The sequence below is a fragment of the Haliaeetus leucocephalus genome, unplaced genomic scaffold (assembly GCF_000737465.1).
Source record: "Haliaeetus leucocephalus isolate CR32 unplaced genomic scaffold, Haliaeetus_leucocephalus-4.0 Scaffold172, whole genome shotgun sequence".
NCBI classification, from domain to species: Eukaryota; Metazoa; Chordata; class Aves; order Accipitriformes; family Accipitridae; genus Haliaeetus; species Haliaeetus leucocephalus.
In genome coordinates, this window is record NW_010972608.1 from 324,963 (window position 1) to 346,436 (window position 21,474).

At 38.5% G+C, this 21,474-nt stretch overlaps 1 protein-coding gene across 1 annotated transcript in view; it reads right to left on the reverse strand.

Annotated features, from left to right (window-relative positions):
• Positions 1-460: 460 nt before the first annotated feature.
• The window catches only part of DPH5 (diphthamide biosynthesis 5), a 22,216-nt gene continuing 1,202 nt past the window's right edge, over positions 461-21,474 (reverse strand). Inside the window, exons 2-7 of the mRNA XM_010563626.1 lie at positions 18,434-18,558; positions 15,087-15,195; positions 4,889-5,009; positions 2,745-2,784; positions 1,599-1,702; positions 461-710 (exon numbers count right to left, since the gene is read on the reverse strand). Coding sequence (XP_010561928.1) covers positions 487-710; positions 1,599-1,702; positions 2,745-2,784; positions 4,889-5,009; positions 15,087-15,195; positions 18,434-18,558 — 723 coding nt within the window. The 3' untranslated portion in view covers positions 461-486. The remainder of the gene's footprint in view (positions 711-1,598; positions 1,703-2,744; positions 2,785-4,888; positions 5,010-15,086; positions 15,196-18,433; positions 18,559-21,474) is intronic.

The window sequence follows — 21,474 nt, forward strand, 5'->3', positions numbered from 1 at the left end:
CCCAAGTGTAAAGATGGATACAGACATAACAGGTTTTGCACACTAATGGCTTCTGTTGGTGAGAGAACTACAAAATTTAACATCTCAAATGCACTTGTAACAATGTGTGCAGTAGGCTTGGTTAATGTACTACAGCAAAAGTGATGCCAGGCAGGTATCTGGTACACTGCTTCAGTTCCCTACTTGCACTTCTTATCCTAGTCATCAAGCTAAGGCTGATGTAGATGTCAATGGACTGAGTCAGACAAAGGGGTTTTTCAAGGTTTAAAGGTTTCTGGAGGCATCTACATGTTAGAAGCTGATACCAGCAGGTACAGCTTGCAGTTTGTAGCCTCAGCTAAAAGCATGTCCGTGTTCCTACAGTGTTGTCTTTTGCAGCAACATACAATCTAACTGCACTTACACAAGCTCTAAATATTCACAGGAATAACTTTATGATGTCATGAAATTAAAGATGGAATAAAAATCTAAATGCCTCATTTTTATTTAAGCGGTCCTTTGAAATGCATTATTTTCAAAACTGGAACTATCTACAGTAAAAAGCTTAAGCATTTCTAATTCCAGAGGATGCATAGTGCCTGTAACAATCAAAGAATGTAGTGGACCGCCTAATTCCACTGTGGACATCTGATGTAGTGTCCCTGAAGCAATCTTCTGATCCGGAGCACCCACACGTGCAAGGCCAACACAAATTGTGTTTTCAGTAACTTCTGTAAGAAAGAAGATTAAATGCTTAATTTATTGACTAATGGTCCTATCATAAAGGAAAAAGTACTCAAAACACTTAAACCCTAACACTGCTTTCTTAAACCTCTAATTAATAAATCATTGGGCTGGCCTAGAAAGAAAATAAAGCTGTATGTTAGGGATGTTTAAAAGCAAGAATGGGAAGGCAGCAGAAGTAGAATATGAAATGCATTCAGGAATTGTATTCACTTTGAGGAAATTGCTGCTTCTGATTCATTCTATATAAAGGATAAAATGAAAGGATTTTCATTTTAATAGTATTTAAGGAATAAACTTTTTAAAGGAGGAATATAGCTAGATTAATTTCTGTTAGAAAGAATTTTTCTGTGACACAACTGAGTCATCTTTATAGCTGCTATGATTTCACCCTTGGTCTCTAAACATCTTTCATTTTGCTCTTGACTACTGTTAAGAATTCAAGGCCAACAGTTGTGCATTGTTGGGTTAACCTAGATTCATGCTGGTATTCATGTAGAGCAGAGTGTGACCAGTCTAAATAAAACATAGCAGAGATTTTTGAAGCTTGACTGATCAGAATCCTTCTGTCTCTTGCAACTCTAATGGATCAAAGAGCTCATAGTTAAAGATGGATAGAAACAGCACAGGGTTACCAAACTGAGGCTTTGACTGAACCTCCAGGAGCCACTAGTGCTCGTTCATCTGTGCTCACTGAACTACACTATGTTCAAGCTCTGCCAGGTCCATCTTGTGACTAGGATTTAAGGCAGCCCAATTCCACTGCAGAGCAAGAGAATGCTAAGATTAAGAGGAAGAGAGTAGAGTTCAGAGGCTCATCAATAAGTGTGACTTGAGAGGGGTAGTAGCAGATAGAAACACTGCAGTAATAGTACCTGGTTCTTCTCCTTGGAGCCTCCTGTTTTGAATGATGGCAAGAAGCTGTTCTGCAGCTTGATTCACACTCATGTAGCGTGGTGGCTCATAAATCTTTCTTCCTCTGCAGGGAAAGAAAAGTAGAGAAATTTCACATATAACCCATTTCATTATCCCTAGCAATCTTACAGTTTATTTCAAGAAACGTCTAGACCAGCAAATTGAACTTAAACAGACAAGAATGCAATTTTTAAGGAAGACAGAAGTCTCTTGTGCTTTCACCACACCTGTGAAACAGCAGGGCCTCCAGCTGGCAGATCATTTGAGTCTTAAAAGCAAATTCAGCTGCTGGAAGCAATATGCAGGTTTTGCAGCTACTCCTGAAAGATGCATTAGACTTAAATTCAAGGGCAAACTACTGTTTTTCTGTCAAATGCCCTGTAGACAGATGATTACAGACCAGAAATATATTCTTAAATTAAATGCTGCTTTCTTTGCCAACTGTGGAGTCAAGCAGATTTTATTTTGAAACTCCAGAATAAACAAACCTCAACGATACTGTGAGACTTTACAAATGTTAATTTAGACCAGAGTTGCAGCATGCGTATAAAGTAACCATCTATAATTGCCACTATCAAAACATACAGATTGCAGGGAGATGATTAAGATGTGGCAAGAGCCTTTTTGAATACAGTTAAATGAACTTAAGAGCATTTTCCATATATTGCTTATTTAGCTGTTAAAAGGGTGGTGTGTATTCAGTACTTCACACTGTTTCTAGCCAGTGTAAGGAAGAACGAATTCAGAACACTATTTCAGCTCTTAATCTATTCCAGGATGGGACAGAACAGTAGTAAAATAACACTTCATTTGTCAAGCGGAAAGCTTACCCCATTCTGACTTAATGCTTCTCACAGCAACAGAGAAAAGATTATGCTCTGCTGCAACTTCATTCAGTTACTGTAAATAAAGCCAGGTCCTATTGTAATGAACAAAAAAAGTTCCACTCCTTGTAAGAAACAAAAGACTGTGGCTACTGAGAAGTACAAGAGGAGAAGGCAGGTAAGTTCAGTATTAGACTATGGGCAAAGCACCTTTGTTCCTTGTACAAAAAAACCCTTTGTAAATACACTGTGTTTCTATATATTTTCAAAATGGTGACTCACTTCATTAGATTCTCCAGAGACTGCTCCTTCACTTTAATATCTGTAGAATAAAACAGATATTAAAACGCAGGTTCCCTACAAACTTCCCACTTAGTCTTCTATGTAGGTAAAGCTTAATTTAATTAGCAGATTCTATAAACTTTATAACAGCATTTTAGCTATTACAGAAAAAAGGAATATGGATTACATACTACTGTTTCATGTTAGTTAATCACAAAGTATTGTGATTTATGCATGTGATTTTACCCAAAGATAGGGCAAGTTTCACAGATTTCAGAGCAACACAGACAAATAAAAATGCTGCTAAGTGTAGAAATCGCAGGCATATTACCACAGGATAGCTAAATGACAGCATGTTTAAGCACACCAGGGCATTGGGACTACTCTTAAATTATGAGTACATTGTGGTCACATAAGGTAAAACAGTGTGACTGATCAACAGTGATTGCATCACTGCAGTGCAGGAACATGACTTTCGTTAGCACTTCCTTTCTGTCCCAATCAAAATTTAGAACAATCTTCTTTTATGGGGGAAAAAAAAAGGATTTGGACGAAAATAAAATACAGAAGGGGTCAGGTAAGACTCTGCACATCTGCAATTTTATGAAACTCTAATTGACCACAATTTCTCTAAGAGGCATTCGAACATTATATCTATATTCAAATGCCCTCAAAATATTATTATAGTGAAAGCTGGATACATTTTTAATCTTGATTTTAAAAAAAAAGTATTGCTTAAGTTATACAATCAACTCGGTTTAAAATGCAAGCCTGCAAGGTTATTAGTGCACAGTTTACCAAATTGCTTATCTGTCTATGAAGTCACTTTGAATTCAGAAGTTCATCAGCACTAACCTTTTTATTTCACATTTGCTTATCTGGTAATCTAGACTAGTTGGATAAACAATCAATACATACCACACTGACCAAGTAGTATTAAGGGAAGAATTAATTTGGAAATTGGTAGTTTTCAGCTGTGAGCTACAATTAGATTCAGGTACCACAACTGTCCCCAAAACATGAGATTTATAATGCAATTTTAAGGTTTCAAAATGTATACACTCTTGCTACTGTATAAAAAAAATTAAAAAGGGAGACTGTAGAAATGATTATACAAAATACCTAAAGAATACTTTGTTTTAACATATAGTTGTAATAACCCTTGTTTAAAACACCTGTGAAGTCATCTTTCTTTAAAACAAATTATCAGAATTCTGATTTTCAGTGAATTTTGAAAACAAGTTTCAAGGCATTGGAAAGTCTGATGTGCAGTGATGCTTAACATTTAAATTGTTTCCTGCTCAGGATCCTCCAGTTACCACAGACTTTGTTTTTACTCAAAACACTATTCAGCACTGAGAGATCCCAGCTGCGTCTAAAAGATGATACAGAAAGGTGTGTATATATATATATATACACAAATATGCAAGTGCCTTATAGTTTATATGCAGGCAGTTCCATAATCTTTAAGGAGTTACCTAGACTAGTAGAGTTACTCAAAAAGTGGCTTTCAGCTGAGGATTGTTGGGTAGGATAAAGATCAGATGGCACCATGGGAGAGCCTGGGGACAGTGGTCAGGTGGGAGCAGTATTCCGTTCCAGCCCCATGATCAGCAAGGATTTTTTACACCACTGAAGCTTCTCACATGACAATCACCTTTTGCCAAAGCATCCTTAGATAACATAATTTAGAAAAAAGACTGTCACGTTACAAAATAGAAATGTGGTTAAATGTATGATTCAGCTCCCCAGAAAGTCAAATGTGTTGAGCTCTAACCTAATTCAGTCTTAAGATAGCTGCTAGTCACTGCAATCTGACTGGATCCCGAGCTAGATCTAGCTTAAAATCACAGTGATCTTTAGAGCAAATATGGGCCTCCTGCTCTTACTTGACTTCTACAATGGCATCATTTCTTACGGATTTTCTGAAGAGGAATTAAAAAATTCCTGGCTGCTGTAGCATGAACAGTGGCTGAACTGACTCTAGGTACATGTATACTAACGTTCCAATTTTTGGTATATTTTCAAAGATACATGTTAGGTAAGAATATTTGTTTAATCACAGACTTCATCTAATGCTACCACTATTGTCTCTGGATGCTGCGGAAGATGGTAGCTAAGGAACCAGGGTAGCTGCTGCTTACCAAGTAAGCACAGTGTGTGCATTCCATTCTGCCTGTTCTTCTTGATCTTGTCAAAAAAGCTTTCTGGCTTCCACGTATCTGTCCAGAAAACTATAGAAACTGTCTCTCCAAAACTGTACAACTGTAAAACAAAGCATATGCAGTAACACGTATACACAATAAAAAAAAGTAGAGCATGCAATAAAATGCTATGAAAACCATGAACAATTGGCAGCACTGAAAAGTCCTCAGCCTAGTTAAGAAAGAAGTTTCATACCACAGGGAGAGTAGTCTCCTATAAGATGCTTAAGTTTGCTCTTTCATAGATCCGTAACAAAACATCGCATTAAAAATAATGCTTTCTTCTAAAAAGGCTGCCCTGTGCTGTTCTCTCTCTTGCCTGGTTTTAGTGCATTCCGTTGCATTCCCTCCTTTCTTTTTAACAAAATCCATAGTGAACTGTTTTTTCTTCTTCATAATAGAGATGTGCTGTTCTTTTACTCTCCAAACAGTAAAGCACGTTAAAGAACAACTAATGAACTACCTGTAAAGTTTTTACCTATCTCTGCATTCACCTTTCCAATGGATATTAACTAACTTTCAATCTACCTTCTATTCTTTCTTAGTTAATTCTGAAGTCCTTTTAAAGGCAAAAATTTTGTAAGATTAGCACCAAAATTATTACTTATTATTTCTTATTTTGGTTAAGGCTAGGCAACTTCTAATAATGCCATAATACTTACAATGTTTTGATTCTACTAATACAGTAGTATTTGTATTAAAACAGCACTTTCCTGCAGATGAAAGCTGTATCATGAAAAAGAAGTTACAGTCTAAAGAGACAGTGGATATGAAGATCTGAAGACAGGGACAGATTGTACATGAAGCAGAGATATGCAACATTTTTTATGCACATATGGTAAGAAGAATATTGCTAGCAGATTCTAGGTCAAACATCCTCACTGATTTTATTCTCAATCTTAACACTGTTACTGTAAGTCCCTAATCTTGGTGAAGACATTTGAAGCAATAGTCTTGCCAATCATTTCCAGTGATGCAAAAGCAAAAGTCGTGTGTAACGTAAGGCAGCATTTGGCTTGGAAGCTTTTGTAACCAACTTGAAAAAGGGCAAAACCATGCATCAATTTTGGTCATTTCAGCTCTGGAATGGGGCCATCCCAGATAGATAGATTTTACAGCTTGCCAATATTCTGTCTGCTCAAGCCTACCAGAGAAGCCACAGCTATATGGACTAACCTCCCCACTTTCTCTGTTAACCTGGAATGAAAAACTGCTTTTCCAAGCCCACTACAGAAGGCACTGTGTGTGCTGTTAGCAGAGAAGAGGACCCTACCTAAAAGCAGCTCTGTGCCATGTGGGGATTTCCCTATACATACTTATTTTACTGTGCCATTAGGTTGCGGTTTTAACTCCTTTACGCTGGCAGAGTAGAGTTTGAATCAAAGCAGAAACATGTTTGTTTTCAAGGGACCAAAAGCTCAAATTTTAACCATTCATGCTGAGAGGAAGAGCATTTATTCAAAGGTTCCTGGAATATTACTGAAAAAGTTTCCTCTTTTGAATATTTCATTCTAGCACAAGGACAAGAACACACAGTGTACATTTCACAACCTAAAGGTTCTTCCAGTATGCTAAATATAGGTTAAACCAAATGAATTGCTCCTGATGTAACTTGTTAACTGTTTCAAGGCTGTGTTCTAGAGAGAGAAAAAAAACAAGCTATGTTTTGCCTATTTTTCATGTGGCTAGCTAGAACTCTTTCCATTTTGTACCAAATCTGAAGAAAAACTATTAGAACAAGGAGTTTCTCTTTCTCCCCCCTTCAATGTTAGAGCATCTGGGAGCAAGTTAACCTTTAATCTCATTGGTAGTATACGTTCAGTCATCAACAACTGCTGAAATGTCCAGTACCAACCTAACTAGCTAGCTTACCATCTGCCACCTGAAGGCCACTGCAGTCATTTCCCAAAAGCAGCAGCCCTCCTTCAGTACAGAAAGTGGCCTCAATTAACCTCAAATCTCATCTGAGTCTCTTTGGCATTTTGATAACCTGAAGGAGACAAACTTCCACCTCTGCCTTTTAGCAAAGAAATGGATGTGCAGAAGTGGGCAAAATGTTACTATCTGGTAAGTATTTTGTTGGGAATCAGATCTTTTAAACCACTCTGCCACATATTAAAAACAAGTTGGGCATTCAACTTTATACCCTACAGCACTTGTTCTGATTGTTATTTTTCTCTTTTCCATTGATCATTACAAAGATTCTCCATCATCTTTGCCAACAAGAAGCAAGTTATCCTTTTTGTGCAAGCACTGCCAGTCAGATTCACTGAATCTGTCCTTTGTGTACCAAGTTTTGCATTAAAACTGAAGTCTGAATGTCCAAAAAGAATAAAACATTTTTGTCAGAAATGGCCTGTCTATTCAGTAGAAATAACTTCAGAATATCTTCATGAAGTAATGGTATCATAGAAAACTGTAATTACAGTCTCAAAGACCCACACTTGTTATCTCAGCACCTGGACAGCACAGAAGTAGCTTCTACACCAACAAGATGGAATGGGGCATATTTACTAACCTCCTAGAAATGCCTTTGAAACTTATACCCCTCTACTAATTAAACTTCTAAAGAATAGATTTCCTAGAATTAATATGCACATATTTTTACTTTAAATTAAAGAGGGGAAAGTACTGCTCTGGAAACTTTCTGGTACACCAACAATCTATGAATGCTGGGAAACTGAAGCAATAAATCGATACTCCTATTGAGCTTGACTACTTGTAACCAATTACCTTACAAGCACTTCTACAGACATAAACAAGTATTTCTTTCTCATTCAGCATTTGATCTCTGCGGACATTTGACATTTATGCAAACATAGGCACTGCTCTTCCACCACAGCAAGCCTGCATTAAAGCAGCAGCACATAACTGCATCAGATTACATTTTTAACTCTCAACCTGTACCTCATGCAGATTCAGTTTGTTCCTAATACAGTTTCCTGTGCTATGTTCTAATTTCTACCTCTTGAAATCTAGCATGAAGTATCAGACTTTGAAGAAAAGCCTTGCTGCAGAGAGAGCAGTAAATACCGAAAGTTCCATTACTATCCTAAGGATTCAGCAGTTACAGTGGACAGCAGGTCCACTGGAGCCAGAACCCACTGAAATTAAAAAAAATTCTTTCCATCAGCCATAACGGACTGAATAGGGCCCCAAAATTCCAGAAATCATGCTTGTTGTTGGAATAAAAATGACACGTTTGTTAACCAAGGTGTATTACAACACAACTAAGGATTAATGTCATGCTTTGAGATTGTTAAGAAGTTTAGTAAGACAATGAAGAGCTCTGTATATTTTCAGTGAAACGATCATGCTCTACAGTTGCTGGCACAGCTTTAAGGAGAGGCAACAGCAAATGAGGTTTCACATCAGTCTTCTGTGTGCTGCACTCCACATTAAGCAGCTGGGGTCCAGGAGCAGGCAAGATCTGTTCTGTAGAAGCTAAAACATCTCAAGCATCACACTTGCACTAATCATCAGATTTGTTAGAGTGCCTACATTCTGCTCAGGCACAAAAGTGCCAGAATTTCAATGGAGCTCAGTGAAATGGTTGGACAGACATTTCGTGCTCTCAGCTTGGAAACTAACCTTCTTACCTTCTCCCTAATGCTCAAAAACTTCACAGAAAAATTTCAAAAGGTCATTTTGAAAGACCTCTGTCTTTGGAAATACCCCTCCCCCCCGCCCAAGTAGTAATTGGCTTAAGCAAAGCTTTGTTCACTTAAATTTTGCAATGCAATAGCTGAAGTCAGGAAACGAAGCCAGAACTCTACTCCGAGGCTCTGTCTGCTCGAGTTTTCTGCCTCTCACAAAACACTGCAGAAAGCTGTTCTTCAACTCACACTTTCATCGCCTCAGAACAAGCTGAACCTCCTATTTTATTTACACACATAATATGAAAGAATGTCTGACAACTTTTGGTACTGAGGTGCCTGTTTTCAGTTAGTATTTTTAACCCTTCTGTTAATGATACTTCTTATTTGTTGTTTATATAAGCAGAATTGATTACTAACTGAGAGGCCAGAATAAACAATGAAAGAAAAAGTGCTGTACCATGATCTCAGCTTGGAAAGCCTGCACGCAAGCGAAATTTCAATGAAACTACTGAACAACTCCGTTAATGGCCAGCCTGAATGACATCAGACACCTGAAGCTGTCCAGATCAACAGTCCTCACTTAAAATACTGGTGTGGCTAATCACCACAAAAATATAGGGCATAAAAAGAAGGAACAAGCTGAGACTAAATAGGGAAATTAAAAAAGGAAGATCCCCCAAGCCCTCTAAAAAGTACTAAAGCAAGCAGGAGAGAAGATGCAAGATAATATTAAAGGTCAGTAGGGCAACAGCTGCAGAGAAACCAAGAAGTAAAAATTTCAAAATGCAGACATTTATTTTTACAGCATCTTTCCCAGAATTACTGCTGTATCAGCTGCAACGGTGACAAAGCAATTCTTCACTTACGAGCCTACCTTCTCTCCTAAAATTTCAAACAGCTTCAGAACTGGATATGCGTCAGGGGAAGAAGGTAAAAAGGAGTCTAATCATTACATTTTTCAGACTTGGCACCTGTATACACATGCAAATGCCTGTAAACCCTGTAGGACTGAAACGCTACTCAGCAATGTTCTGTGTTGAGGTGGTCACAGGTTACACTGCAGATGATAGTCCTCACAGGACGGGTATGTTCTGCAAATGAAGATACTGCACAGCCTGATCACATCCCACTGACAGACACCAAGAGGCTTTTTCTCCTAAGGCTGTTCCTCAATGGAATTTGGAGACCACAGAGCACCTTGCATTATCCCAGGTTGCTCTTGATAAATCCCAATGAACATACAAAGAAAAGCTAAGACATGTTTTGTTTATCCTTGTCGTAAGTGTTTTGATGTGATGCTATGTAACATTCATCCTCAAAACAAGAAACCTAACAAGTCAGATTTTTTCCCCTTATCCTCTGTAACCAGTTAACAACCCTCCAGACGATATACATCAGATTAAAGGGCTCCTGCTGTTCTTTATATTACATATTACTGCCAGAGAACAGCTTAGGAAGTAGGACAATCATCAACAAAGAGGTAGCAAGAATCAGTCAAACTTCATTTTTACTTGTAATTCATCACATGAAACAACCACAAGCCTAGCTCTAGCCCTTCACACTATCTTATTTAGTACCACAGACCTTTAGCAACTTTGAATGCCTCTCATGAGAGCCTTCACATAAAATTGAAAGTTTTTACCATCCACACACACAGGGCTATGACTCCTTTTTGTACTGCAAGCCAACAGATTGGCTTAACTGTCCCCAAAACCTCCAGTCGCCTTTAGTACATGCCAGAGAGAAAGGAACTGCGAAGAAAAGGATGCTTGGCTGAGGGAAGCCCACTCCACGTGATCGCAGTCTTCAGGAGGCAGCTGAGACAAATCACATAAAAGCAGCTGAAGGAAAGAACACATTTTTCTCTTAGCTGCCTCTTGTATCAGCACTTAGGAAATAGCTACCCCACAAGCAGAGCAAAATTCAGCTATCAAAAGACTCAAACTCCAAGCAAACTTGAACAGGACAGGATTTTCCCTCCAAGATAATATCACCTTATCTTTAATAACCTCACAAGACTCTTCCCAGCAATATCAAACAATCATTCCTTCCCACCCTGGTCGGTTGGGTTACTAATCTGAAACGAAGATATATAAATTGAGAAAAAAAACTATTTTGATTAAATTGATGTTTCTGGGTCATGTTTGCTGGTGACAAATGGCACTAAGTTGAACAGCAATTGTGAGTAATGAAGTAGTGTCACTAGCACTGATTTAACCTTTAATTGGTTTGAGAAACAAATGCCAACATCTAAAAGGCTCAGAAGCTGGTAGTAAAGGAGAAAACCAACCAGTAACGGAAAACAGTTTGTTTTAACTGTCAGTGAAAAAAAAAACATTTTGCGAAGAACCCCTCCTATTAGAAAAAAGAGCATTTTTGAAGATTAGGGCACAGAGAGAGAGTGGAACTCAGAGGTTCTGCTCCTGCAGCTACTACAGGTTTTCTATTTGACTATGAGCACAGCAAGTAACGATAGCATCTTTCAGCTTCCTTATCTATAAGTAATATTCTTCTGCTTGACACCAAAAATGTACTCACCTGTTCAGTAAAGACTCAAAAATAACATAGTAAGCACTGCTTTTGCATTTAAGTGAACAGCTAGTAGTGAAAAGACAAAACTATTTTATAACCATAATTGTCTTACAAGAATTAACTGGACTGCAAACAAAAAAAAAAATCGAGATGAGTCACTGAAAGAAACAAGGGGACATGCAGATGTTTGTTCTGAAGCTATTCAGGTGGAAAGTGGGTATGTCTCAAAAGAAAGGCACGTCTTTGCCACATGTTTTTTACCTAGCTACCCTACCAAAATATAAAGTAAATGCTTCTCATCCCATGGCTTGCCTCCAGCTTTGCCCTTTAGTCCTCAATCCTCCTTTTTTACAGTAATACCATTATCTCAAGCCATTTCAAGTTGCATCTTTCCTTCACATGCACAACAGGTCAGTATGATGCAGAGTCTTCCTCATGTGTTTGACCATCCATACTGCTGCCTCAAAGATATGTTAACAGAACTGGGTCAGAGAGGATTCTGGCCTGAGAGCACCACTCTGGCCAGTGACCTTCCTAAACTAACCCAGATGTCATGCAGATTAGGAAGGAAGGAAAAAGGCGTAAATTAGAGGTCCTGAGTTTTCTGCCTATTTATTCTAAGGCTAAAAGCCTTAGCGATCAGCCCTATTCTGAAAAACTGAGTGTGGGTGCAGATAAAGCCATGGAAGTCAGTCTAGGTTCTCCCTTTGTTCTCAGCCTGCAATGCTGAATCCTAGTCAGATAGAGCCAAGGCAATGTCTTGCTCACAGGGTAGCTGAGCAGTGGTAAAACAGAGGTAAGCCTGTTAGCTAAAATACTCAGCTTTCCAAAGCTACGGAACTAAGAGCAGCTGCTAATGAGGAAAGCTGAACTGTCTCACTGGTTACCACCCACTAAAAGTGCTCTCTGAGAATTCTGGCCTTCCCCTGGGGACTTCTGTCCCCTCTTCCTGACTTCCCTGGCAGTGTGCCCAGATACCAAACTGATGACTTTCTTCACCGGTGGTTGTTCCCCACTACAACAAGAGTCGGTGATCAACATACCTACATGTCAGATTCCAGGCAAGAGAGGTGAACCTGCAAAGAATGAGCTAAGAGGCACTCAGACACAGGTACTTTTCCTGGCTTCTCCCCCTTGGCAGTGTTCATTTGTTTTTGAGGGAAGAGATGTTCCTCAGCCTTGAAAATAAAAATCTGACACAGTGAAGTACAGCAAGAACAGTGTAAAAGAGGGAGCCACAGCAAGTCATAGAGCCTTACGCCCAGTCAGACTAATGCTTTGCTAAGTTACACTATCCCCTGCTTTCAACAGCTATAGCTCATTGCATCAATCTGTGAGAGCTTCCTAGAAGTTCAAAAAGTTTAATTTTCAAAACTAAAAAACCACCCTGTTCTTTGTACAAATACAATCTTCACCTGTGCAGCTTTCAGAACAGCTGCACTTATTCTGTTAAATGGGCAAGACAGTAAAAAATAAAGTATTTGAAAATATATATTCACCCTTCTTTGCAATTTGGCAAGAAATATATCTATGAATTGAAGGTGACAAACCATCACTACTGCTCTACTGACTTCAGTAACTCACTGCTGTACAGGAAAAATGCACAACTACCAGAATGTTGTTGACTGCACAGAAATATTGCTCTGATGACAAGCGACACGTTTGTTTGTGAACAGACTGGGCCATAGCTGCATTTTACTAATCAGAATTTACAGCTCACTACGCATATGGCTTTCAGAACAGCGTATAAAGGTGTTTCCTGTTTTTCTCTAGTAAGAAAGAAAGAGGTTTTGTATCACAATCAGATTAAAACAAGAAAAAAAGCCAAGCCTTTTCTGTGGTGAAGCAAAAGAGGAATCCCTACTATACTTGACAGCAACTTTGCAGTCTGAAACACAGTAACTCCAAAACTAAATTGATGGCAGGAGACAGCCATGAATGTAAAGACTGTTGAAAGAAATTACAAACTTCCACCACAACTCTAATTAAACCACAGGCTACTTTTTTGTAAGACACCCTTCACTTGCTGTTATGCCTACAAGGAGCAATGAAGAGTTAAACACACAGTTGGTTATAGTCTGTCCAGTAATACAATATGATCACTATTTCCTAAAATGCTTTATACAACAACAGGAATGTTGAATTATGAGAAGGCAGCCCCTCCCAAGCCAGAATGGAAAAGGGGACTAATGCCATAGTGAATAACATCATATTTCCTTCACGGTCTGTTCCCTTCAGCATGGGATAAGGAAATAGTAAACTAATCTCCAAAACTCTGTGTATGTGAAAAACCTTATGGACTGTTTGCAATATATTCCCAGTTAGTTTTCTGCTCTTGTTTTCCATTAACCTAGAGGCTCTATATTCCTCCTTCCTATGCCTACCTGGCGTTGTGGGGGAAGCAAACTTCCAGAAAACTTAGTCACCTGGTCTCTTTGGGAATGTAAGCCTTGCATCTTCCTTCCTAATGAACGTTCAAGAACAGTAAAAAGATAGCAGGTAGCAGAAACCACTTCTCAACAGCTTGACAGCAGAAGCAAACTTTGTACCACCATGAAGCGAAAAGGGGAAAGAGTGAGCCCCGGCCTCAACTCTTGTGTTACCTGCCCCAGTAAGTGCAGTCATGCAACAGCTGCCATCTGTCTGCTGTACATGTAGATTTTAGACACCAAGGAGCCTATTTCCTTCCTAAAAGATAATTTTGCCGAAGTCTTACAGCAATAGGCAGGTATCACTAAGGAAGAGCTCACAGAAAGAATTATAAAGAATGTGAATCCTGTCCTGCATTCCCTTTAGCATTAGCATTCGTATCTCAGAACAGGTGTCAATGCAGTGCTGCTGAACTGCCACATGAGACAGGGCAGTCGCATTTCTAAACCATTCAGATGTGATCAAAGCCAGAGATAATACCCAACTTATTGCAACAGATTTTCTGCTGCTGGGCAGCATTGAAATAAGGCTACTGGAGTTTGTCAGTGTAAATTTGAAGGTGTCAATTGTTCGCTGAAATTAAAAAAAAGGTGTTCTTTCATGTTAAGCTAGGGAGGAATGCTTCCTCCTTCAGTGATGAAAACTTATTGTTCAAACCCTTACCTCTTGTCTGTAGTACACTTACATTCCTGTGCTTGCTTTTGGTTTTGGTAATGTGAGAGCTTGATTTAGGGGTTCCCATACACAGGGAACCATTCTGAACCTTAAGAGGGCAGGTTCTATGTTAAAGTAATGAATGAAAAGAAGAGGGGGAAGCTTCAACTAATTTATATGTGATTAGCTATGATACATACACTGCCGTAACGTTTTTCATGCAGTAAAAGTAATAATGGACCTATACATGTGTAAAAGGAAGTAGTGAAGTATTTTCTTGGGGGACACTAGACCTTTTCTACTTTAGCCATTAAAGAAGCACAAAACCTGTCATTTCTTCTTCTAGTTCTTGGCTCGGCAAATCCCTCCTCTCTCAGCAGGTGGGTAGAAAGTGAAGACAGGTCAATCTCAGAGAGAAAGAATGCATCATATACAAGATTTTAGAATTAGTTATGATCTGAGTTGGGCATATAGACAGGCTTGTGCATGTATCCCTTTTATGACAAGACCAGCACATTTCTCAACAGGAAAACAACCTAATTTAAGAATAAACTTAATTTATAAATTTATAAATTTTTTAAAATAAAAAAAAAAATCAGGTGACCATCAGTAGTAGAAGGAAGCCAACACGAGCAAAGTTTTATCTGTAAAATAACTTAAATATCAAAGTCTCCTGGGGCAGAGGGAGGTTAGAGGGCAGAGAAGAATAGAAGTGCTACTATTCATTTTCACATGCGCTCATCGAAAGGAACTTTTGCTGACAGGTAGCACGCTGAAAAGTGTTAACAAATTCTGACAACAGAAGTGTATGGTTGCTACAGATCTTCAAACTTCAGATTGCAAGGTGCACTGCTACAGCAGTAGAAGAGCTCACCAATTCTGAGTTTAGCAGTTGTGGAATGGCATATATACAAAAATGTTACCTGTAAGCCACAGCAGCCCACTGCATTCATTATTGAAGCATTATGAATGACCTTGTACGGAACCCCCAATTTTACTGCACGTAGTACTAAATCACTGTGCGTTGTGGCCCTGTGTTAAGAAAAGAAAGGAATTAAAGATTGAAAAGATAAAGTGACCAAGTGTTACTAGCATTATAGTTTGTTTTGAAAGTCAAGTTAAACTCGTCACAACTAGGGTAATGCAGAGGTGCCAAAAGGGCAACAATAACTTGACTAATTGTTATGGGAAAGTAAAAACTCCAATAAGGCTTCCATATGTCATCTTCCCTAGCTGAAAATACAGGCACTCTCAGTATGTTACGGTTCTTTGAAGCTTTCTGGCATAATTAAAACGGTAACACCAACACAATTGTTGCTTTTTAAAGTAGCTTTGGCAAGTACTTGAAAAGGAAAGTTCCATTTATCCTTTGTCTTCTGCAGGTGTCTGTTGGACATCTGTTGAACTGTGAAGGTCAACTCTATTTGGCAACTTCAACAAAACTCGAATATTTCCTTACTCGCTACACAGCCAGGCCTTCTCCTATCTGCACCAGTGCATGCCAGGAAAGCAACACACTCAGACAAGAACTTTGAACAGACTAAGGTAAACTGCATGCAGTACTTAGAAAAAACATCCTTAGACTAAATCAACTGTCATAATATTTAAGCCAAATTACTCAAATTAACAATGCCTAAGTTTGAGTGATCAAGTTTATTATGAAATAATTAAGAAAATTCTAGTTAAGCTTAGAACTGAGCTAAATTTGGCTCCAGGTCTAATGGTCAATAAACACCTTGCAGTGACTGGTGCAAGAATCACTGGGCTTGTAAACACAGTTGGGATTAGGGTCCTTCTAAAATGCTAAGTATATACAGATCCAGCAAATCTTTGAACTGCAACAAAGTTTACATATGTATCTTGCTTGCATGTATGCTTACATACATACTAGGCACTCCACTTTCTATGTGAAATATGAAAATGCATCTGCCTGTTGCCTAAATTTACCAAACCTCAATAATGACCTTAGCCATCTCGTTCCCACACACTTCTGCGTGGCCATTCCAAAGAATGAAGCAAAGAAAGAAATAGCATATGCCGATCAGAATAATTAAATAGGAGGACTGCTTTCACCCTGGCCTGGTTCAGAATTACTTTAACAGAATTCCCCTGATTTTTAGTCTGATAATCTTGACACTGCACGTCTGACTAGCACCAATCAGCAGATTAGGTGCTTCAGGCCAGAACACAAATGTGGCAGCAGCGGGCAAGGATCAATCATTTAAAAAAGAAATCAGTTTCACTGGAGGAAAAAAAAACAGAGGAATCTGAATTTGGGAAATCAGAGACCCTGATACAAACAAGCTCCCAGACCTAGGAGAATGCAGTAAAGTGATGTAAAACACCACTATGGTTAGTAAACAAACTATGCTCCTGACTTCCGTAAGCAAAGGTGATTTAAGAACGCCTGCTCTAAGAGAAGGAGGGACTAGTTTTACAGCCTTGTATTATTCCCTTCATATACACAGGACAAGAAGCACTGGAGGATTTTGTGGTTATGATAATATTGACTAAGGGATCAGCTGGCTTTATTCACTGAAATTTGCTCCAGCCAGTATCTTCTCCCAATAGATCTGTCCATAATGACTGTAGCTAAAAGCAGAAGTGCCCTCATGAACACTCAGCTAATACCAGCAAAGGCTTCATAGAGTCAGCCCTCTGCACCCAGAGCTATACTAGTATTTTCTGTCACTGCTAGAGATTTTAAGTTTTATGGGTAGTAGTAATATGAATGTTAGCACCAGGCTAGATCAAGGTGGGCTTTCCAGTATACTACTGAGACTGTCAGGTTCCTGCTAGCACATCCATAGCTGTTACCATACACGCAGATAAAAGCTTGCAGTGAACAACAGCAAGAAGGACAGGGACACAGCTTGTCCTATCACTTTAACCACTAACCACCAACACCTGAGACCTCCTAGTGCTGCCAAGTACACTTCTTACCTGCAAATATACTTGAAACTCTATGATCAGCTGCAGTCACACGGTTTCTATCCTCCTCCCATATGGCTCCTCTTAGGACAGAAACATTCAGTACTCTTTCCTAGTAACCTTATGAACTCCTAAATCCTTAGGGCTTTATGTGGGCATAGGAACAGGTCTAGCTGCAATATTAAGAGCTAAGAACATAAACATTTAGAGAGAAGCAACTACAATGATGTAGTATGTTAATCAGAGTTGAAGTATTTTGACACTGAAACTAATGATAACTGAGGCAGATCAAGATACTGCTTACAAGTAGCAATTGCATTTCAATACATGTAGGTTGGTTTTTTTCATCTTGTGTACAGGTAACATGGCTCTACACTCTACACGAATCCTAATTTTAATGTTGACATGCATTGAAAGTATAATTAATATTTCTGAAATACAGCATCATCTGCCCACAAGTACTAGTTTAATATAATATTCTCTTACCAATTCCCTTCAACATGTATTTACATAAATTATCCGCTTTTGACAGATGTGCACACTGCTCCTCTTTTTCCATACACTCTATTTTTTCACTCGCAACTAGGGTGCTCAGTGATTTGATTTTTCCTGTGCCCCTTAATACTGTGGTATAAATCTCAAATCACCAGCTGTAGACTAAAAGCTCTTCTGTATGGCTTGACATTACAGATTGATGATGCCTGAATGAAAAGACAGAAGGAGATCCTTCTGGTGATAGAAAAAGACTATACTTTTCAGCAGGAATAAAAAGCAGAAACAAAAGCCTCAATAAACCAAAATGAGAAGACATTTATAGCAATCTAAGTGATTTTAAAAACTAGCATATATCAAAGCAGAAGCACTGTACAACCAACAATTAGTATTCATTCTAAAACAACTCAACATAAAAGCTGTTTATAAGTACAAATAGCAACTAAAAGAATACTCTCTCAAAACATAGCACACTTCTTAATTATGCGATATCCTAGAATTTCTTCTGTTAGCAGATAAAACCTGGAACAAAATATTCTCTATAAAAGTTAGCATGGAGAATGAAACGATAAGTGACTGCTAAAGGAATGATTTATACATCCTGGAGGGTCCACATTCCTATATATAAGGGATATCTGGGCAAGGAAACTCCAAAGCAAGATAAAGTGCAGACAATTGCATGTACCTTTTTAACGCAAGAAAAAATATACAAAGACATAAAACGTGCTTCTGGCCTGAAAAGCAGCTTCTCCATAAAGAATTACAGTTATGGAGTATGGCTCCTTCCTATTGAAAAAAAAGAGAGTGATCAAGCTACAGCAATAATTAAAATGTTGCTTTGTCTTACCCAAAAGGATCGCCAACTACAAGAAATGCGACATCACAAACATCAGCTTCTTTTAAAATGCCATCTGCTTCTTGTTCCACCGTTTCTCGGTCAGCCAAAATCAATTCTTTTCCATAAAACTCTTCCTAGAAATTGAAATTAATAAGAAACACCAAAATAAGACACATAGGAATGTTTTCGTATCTCTCTGGGCGCTCACTCAGGAACGCAGACAATGGATGCTGGAAAGGCCAACTTTATTATTCTCCCCAGCAGTCGGACTCACGTCATATAGAACCCTGCCTCCCCTTGCAAGAACACCTAAGCTTCCCATAAAGCAGCTCCCAAGTTGACAAAAATTAGTCAAGCACATTATGCTGATACTGACTTGGTTTTTTATGCTTTCTCTGTCAGCAGAGGAGCTGCTCCAAAGGTAGCTCAATTACACCTGCATACTGAAGGTACCTGGGTGGACTCTAGGTATCGTTAATTTAACTGGTCATCCTACTGTAAGGCATCCTGTCTCACAAGTCTGAGCCTAACTGCTTAGGTTAGTTATAATACTGAATTCAAACCAGATACAAATATGACACTAGCTATACCACAACCTCATGTTTTAGATTCTTCCGTAGTACATTGTAACTAACCACATCTAAGGAATGACTTCATATTAATCCTTCATCTTCAGTACTCTGTAAGAAATACTTTACTATGGATACAGGTAAACATGTATTTGACCGCGTCCTTCACTTTTCTTCAGCAGCTCAGTAATCATTGTGTCTCTTTGTATGTTTTAAATGCCTTTGTTTCTAGAATCAACCTCACGTGTAATAAAACTTCAGTTAGTACTACAACATGTTGTCTGACCATCCTGAACATATCTAAGTCATGTACCACCATACATTTCACATGCTCTTTACATGATTAGATAAAGGTTTTTTTCCAGGGCATAGACCAAAAAAGGTGGTTTTGCTCTAAACAGTATTCAGAAATGTAGGTGGTATTACAAATATTGACAAATTGATAAAACTATTAAGTCAGTTATGGTCCAGAAAGATTTTCCTCTCACTTCTCCTGTGACTTCAGTGATAGCTTCATCTTTGCCCACAAATACTAGTAAATGGACAAGAGAACCATCATACTTGTACAGAAGCAGAGTAGTGCTTCCATAAAAAAAAAATCCATCCCATAGCTAGAGTACTACATAGGGGATCGCTGTTACCGGGTTCGGTTCCCTTTTCTAAAGATGACTTCCTCACCATTTTTGGTTAAGTTTCTCTACCTTTGTAAAATGAGGATATTATTTTCCTTGTGAAACAGACTGCAACCTGTACAGATTCGATAGAAAGGGGACCAAATAAATGTATAAGCAGCTCTTGTATCTGTGATTCAGAACAGCTGACGGCCACCCTGGAGTACTGCTGAGGTCTAGACTAAACAAACTACAACAAATTTTGACATGCCATTTGTTTTTATTGGGTATCTTACACTAGATGTACATTAGCAAGTAGTACTGCACAAGAGGAGCTGATCTATAAAGCAAAGCACTTGGTGCTGAGAATTCAATAACAATGCTACATACATTTTGGTGGGCTTACCATTGGACCATACTAACTTTAGTCCAATACTGTAAATGAATGCACACTGTAAAGCACAATAGGTGCATTCCCAGAAGCACAACTTCCAGTTTGTTTTCATCTAATGGAATCTATTTGCATGCTTTGAGACTGCTCCATAATGCAAATCAAAGCACATTAATTAGAGAATATATAATAAGCACTCTCCTGACAAAAACTAAAATGTAGACTCAGTGGGACATCACTGGGTCCAAACCGTTCTTTCACCAAATTGAGGGCTGATTTAGACGGTCAACATCAAATAGCTTTTAATATACGTTTTAGGCCAACAAGATAAACTAAGCAAGTCATGTAATTTTGAGATCTGATTTTAGAAGCATCAGCACAGGAGGATTTCTAGAAAATCCCTGCAGGAAAGAATCTGTTCTTTATCTCTTCAGAGCTTTCCCATAACTTCTCATGTTGCTTAGGAGAAACTGACCTTCAGTGTATTATCAACACTTGGTGATTAATTCCTATATTCTCTCTTAGGCAGTTTCAGGTAAGGCAGCAACTCTTACTTTGTTTTTATTGATCACTTTTCCCAATTACCTCATCTTTGAGACTTCAAGGTTTCCAAAAGACTTAAAACAATGAAAAACAAAATAAAGACACACACACACCCCAAATAACCACGCCAAAAATATTCAGCATTTTTCTATTATTCAATATTTTACTTTCAGCTGGCTAGGAATCCATCAATTTTTTTCATAGCAAATGCAGATTCTGCAAAGTAAATATCCAAGTAATCACTTCTATTTTGCAATTTTCCAACTATCCAACAACAAAAAAGTAACATTTTGTTCTGAATGGGTTAATTTCAATTCAGATTGCTTCAGTGTACTGAAAAAAACAGAAAAACATAGATGTCCTGGTTTCAGCTGGGACAGAGTTAATTTTCTTCTTAGTAGCTGGTACAGTGTGTTTTGGATTTAGTGTGAGAATAATGTTGATAACACACTTTTTAGTTGTTTAGTTGTTGCTAAGTAGCACTTCACTTAAGGATTTTTCAGTTTCCCATGCTCTGCCAGCAAGCTGGTGTACAAGAAGCTGGCAGGGAGCATAGCAAGGACAGCTGACCCCAGCTAGCCAAAGGGATATTCCATACCATAGAATGTCATGCTCAGTATATAAACTAGGGGGGAGTTGGCCAGGAGGGGTGGATCGCTGCTTGGGCATCGGTCAGCAGGTAGTGAGCAACTGCATTGTGCATCACTTGTCTTTTCTTGGGGTTTATTTTTTAATTATTATTATTTTAAAATTTTATTATATTCCTTTTCATTACAATTATTATTATTATTGTATTTTTTAATTATTGTTAGTATTACAGTTTATTTTACTTCAGTTATTAAATCGTTCTTATCTCAACCTATAAGTTTTACTTTTTTTTTCTGATTCTCCTCCCCATCCCACTGGCGGGGCGGGGGGGGGGGGGGGGGAGGGGGG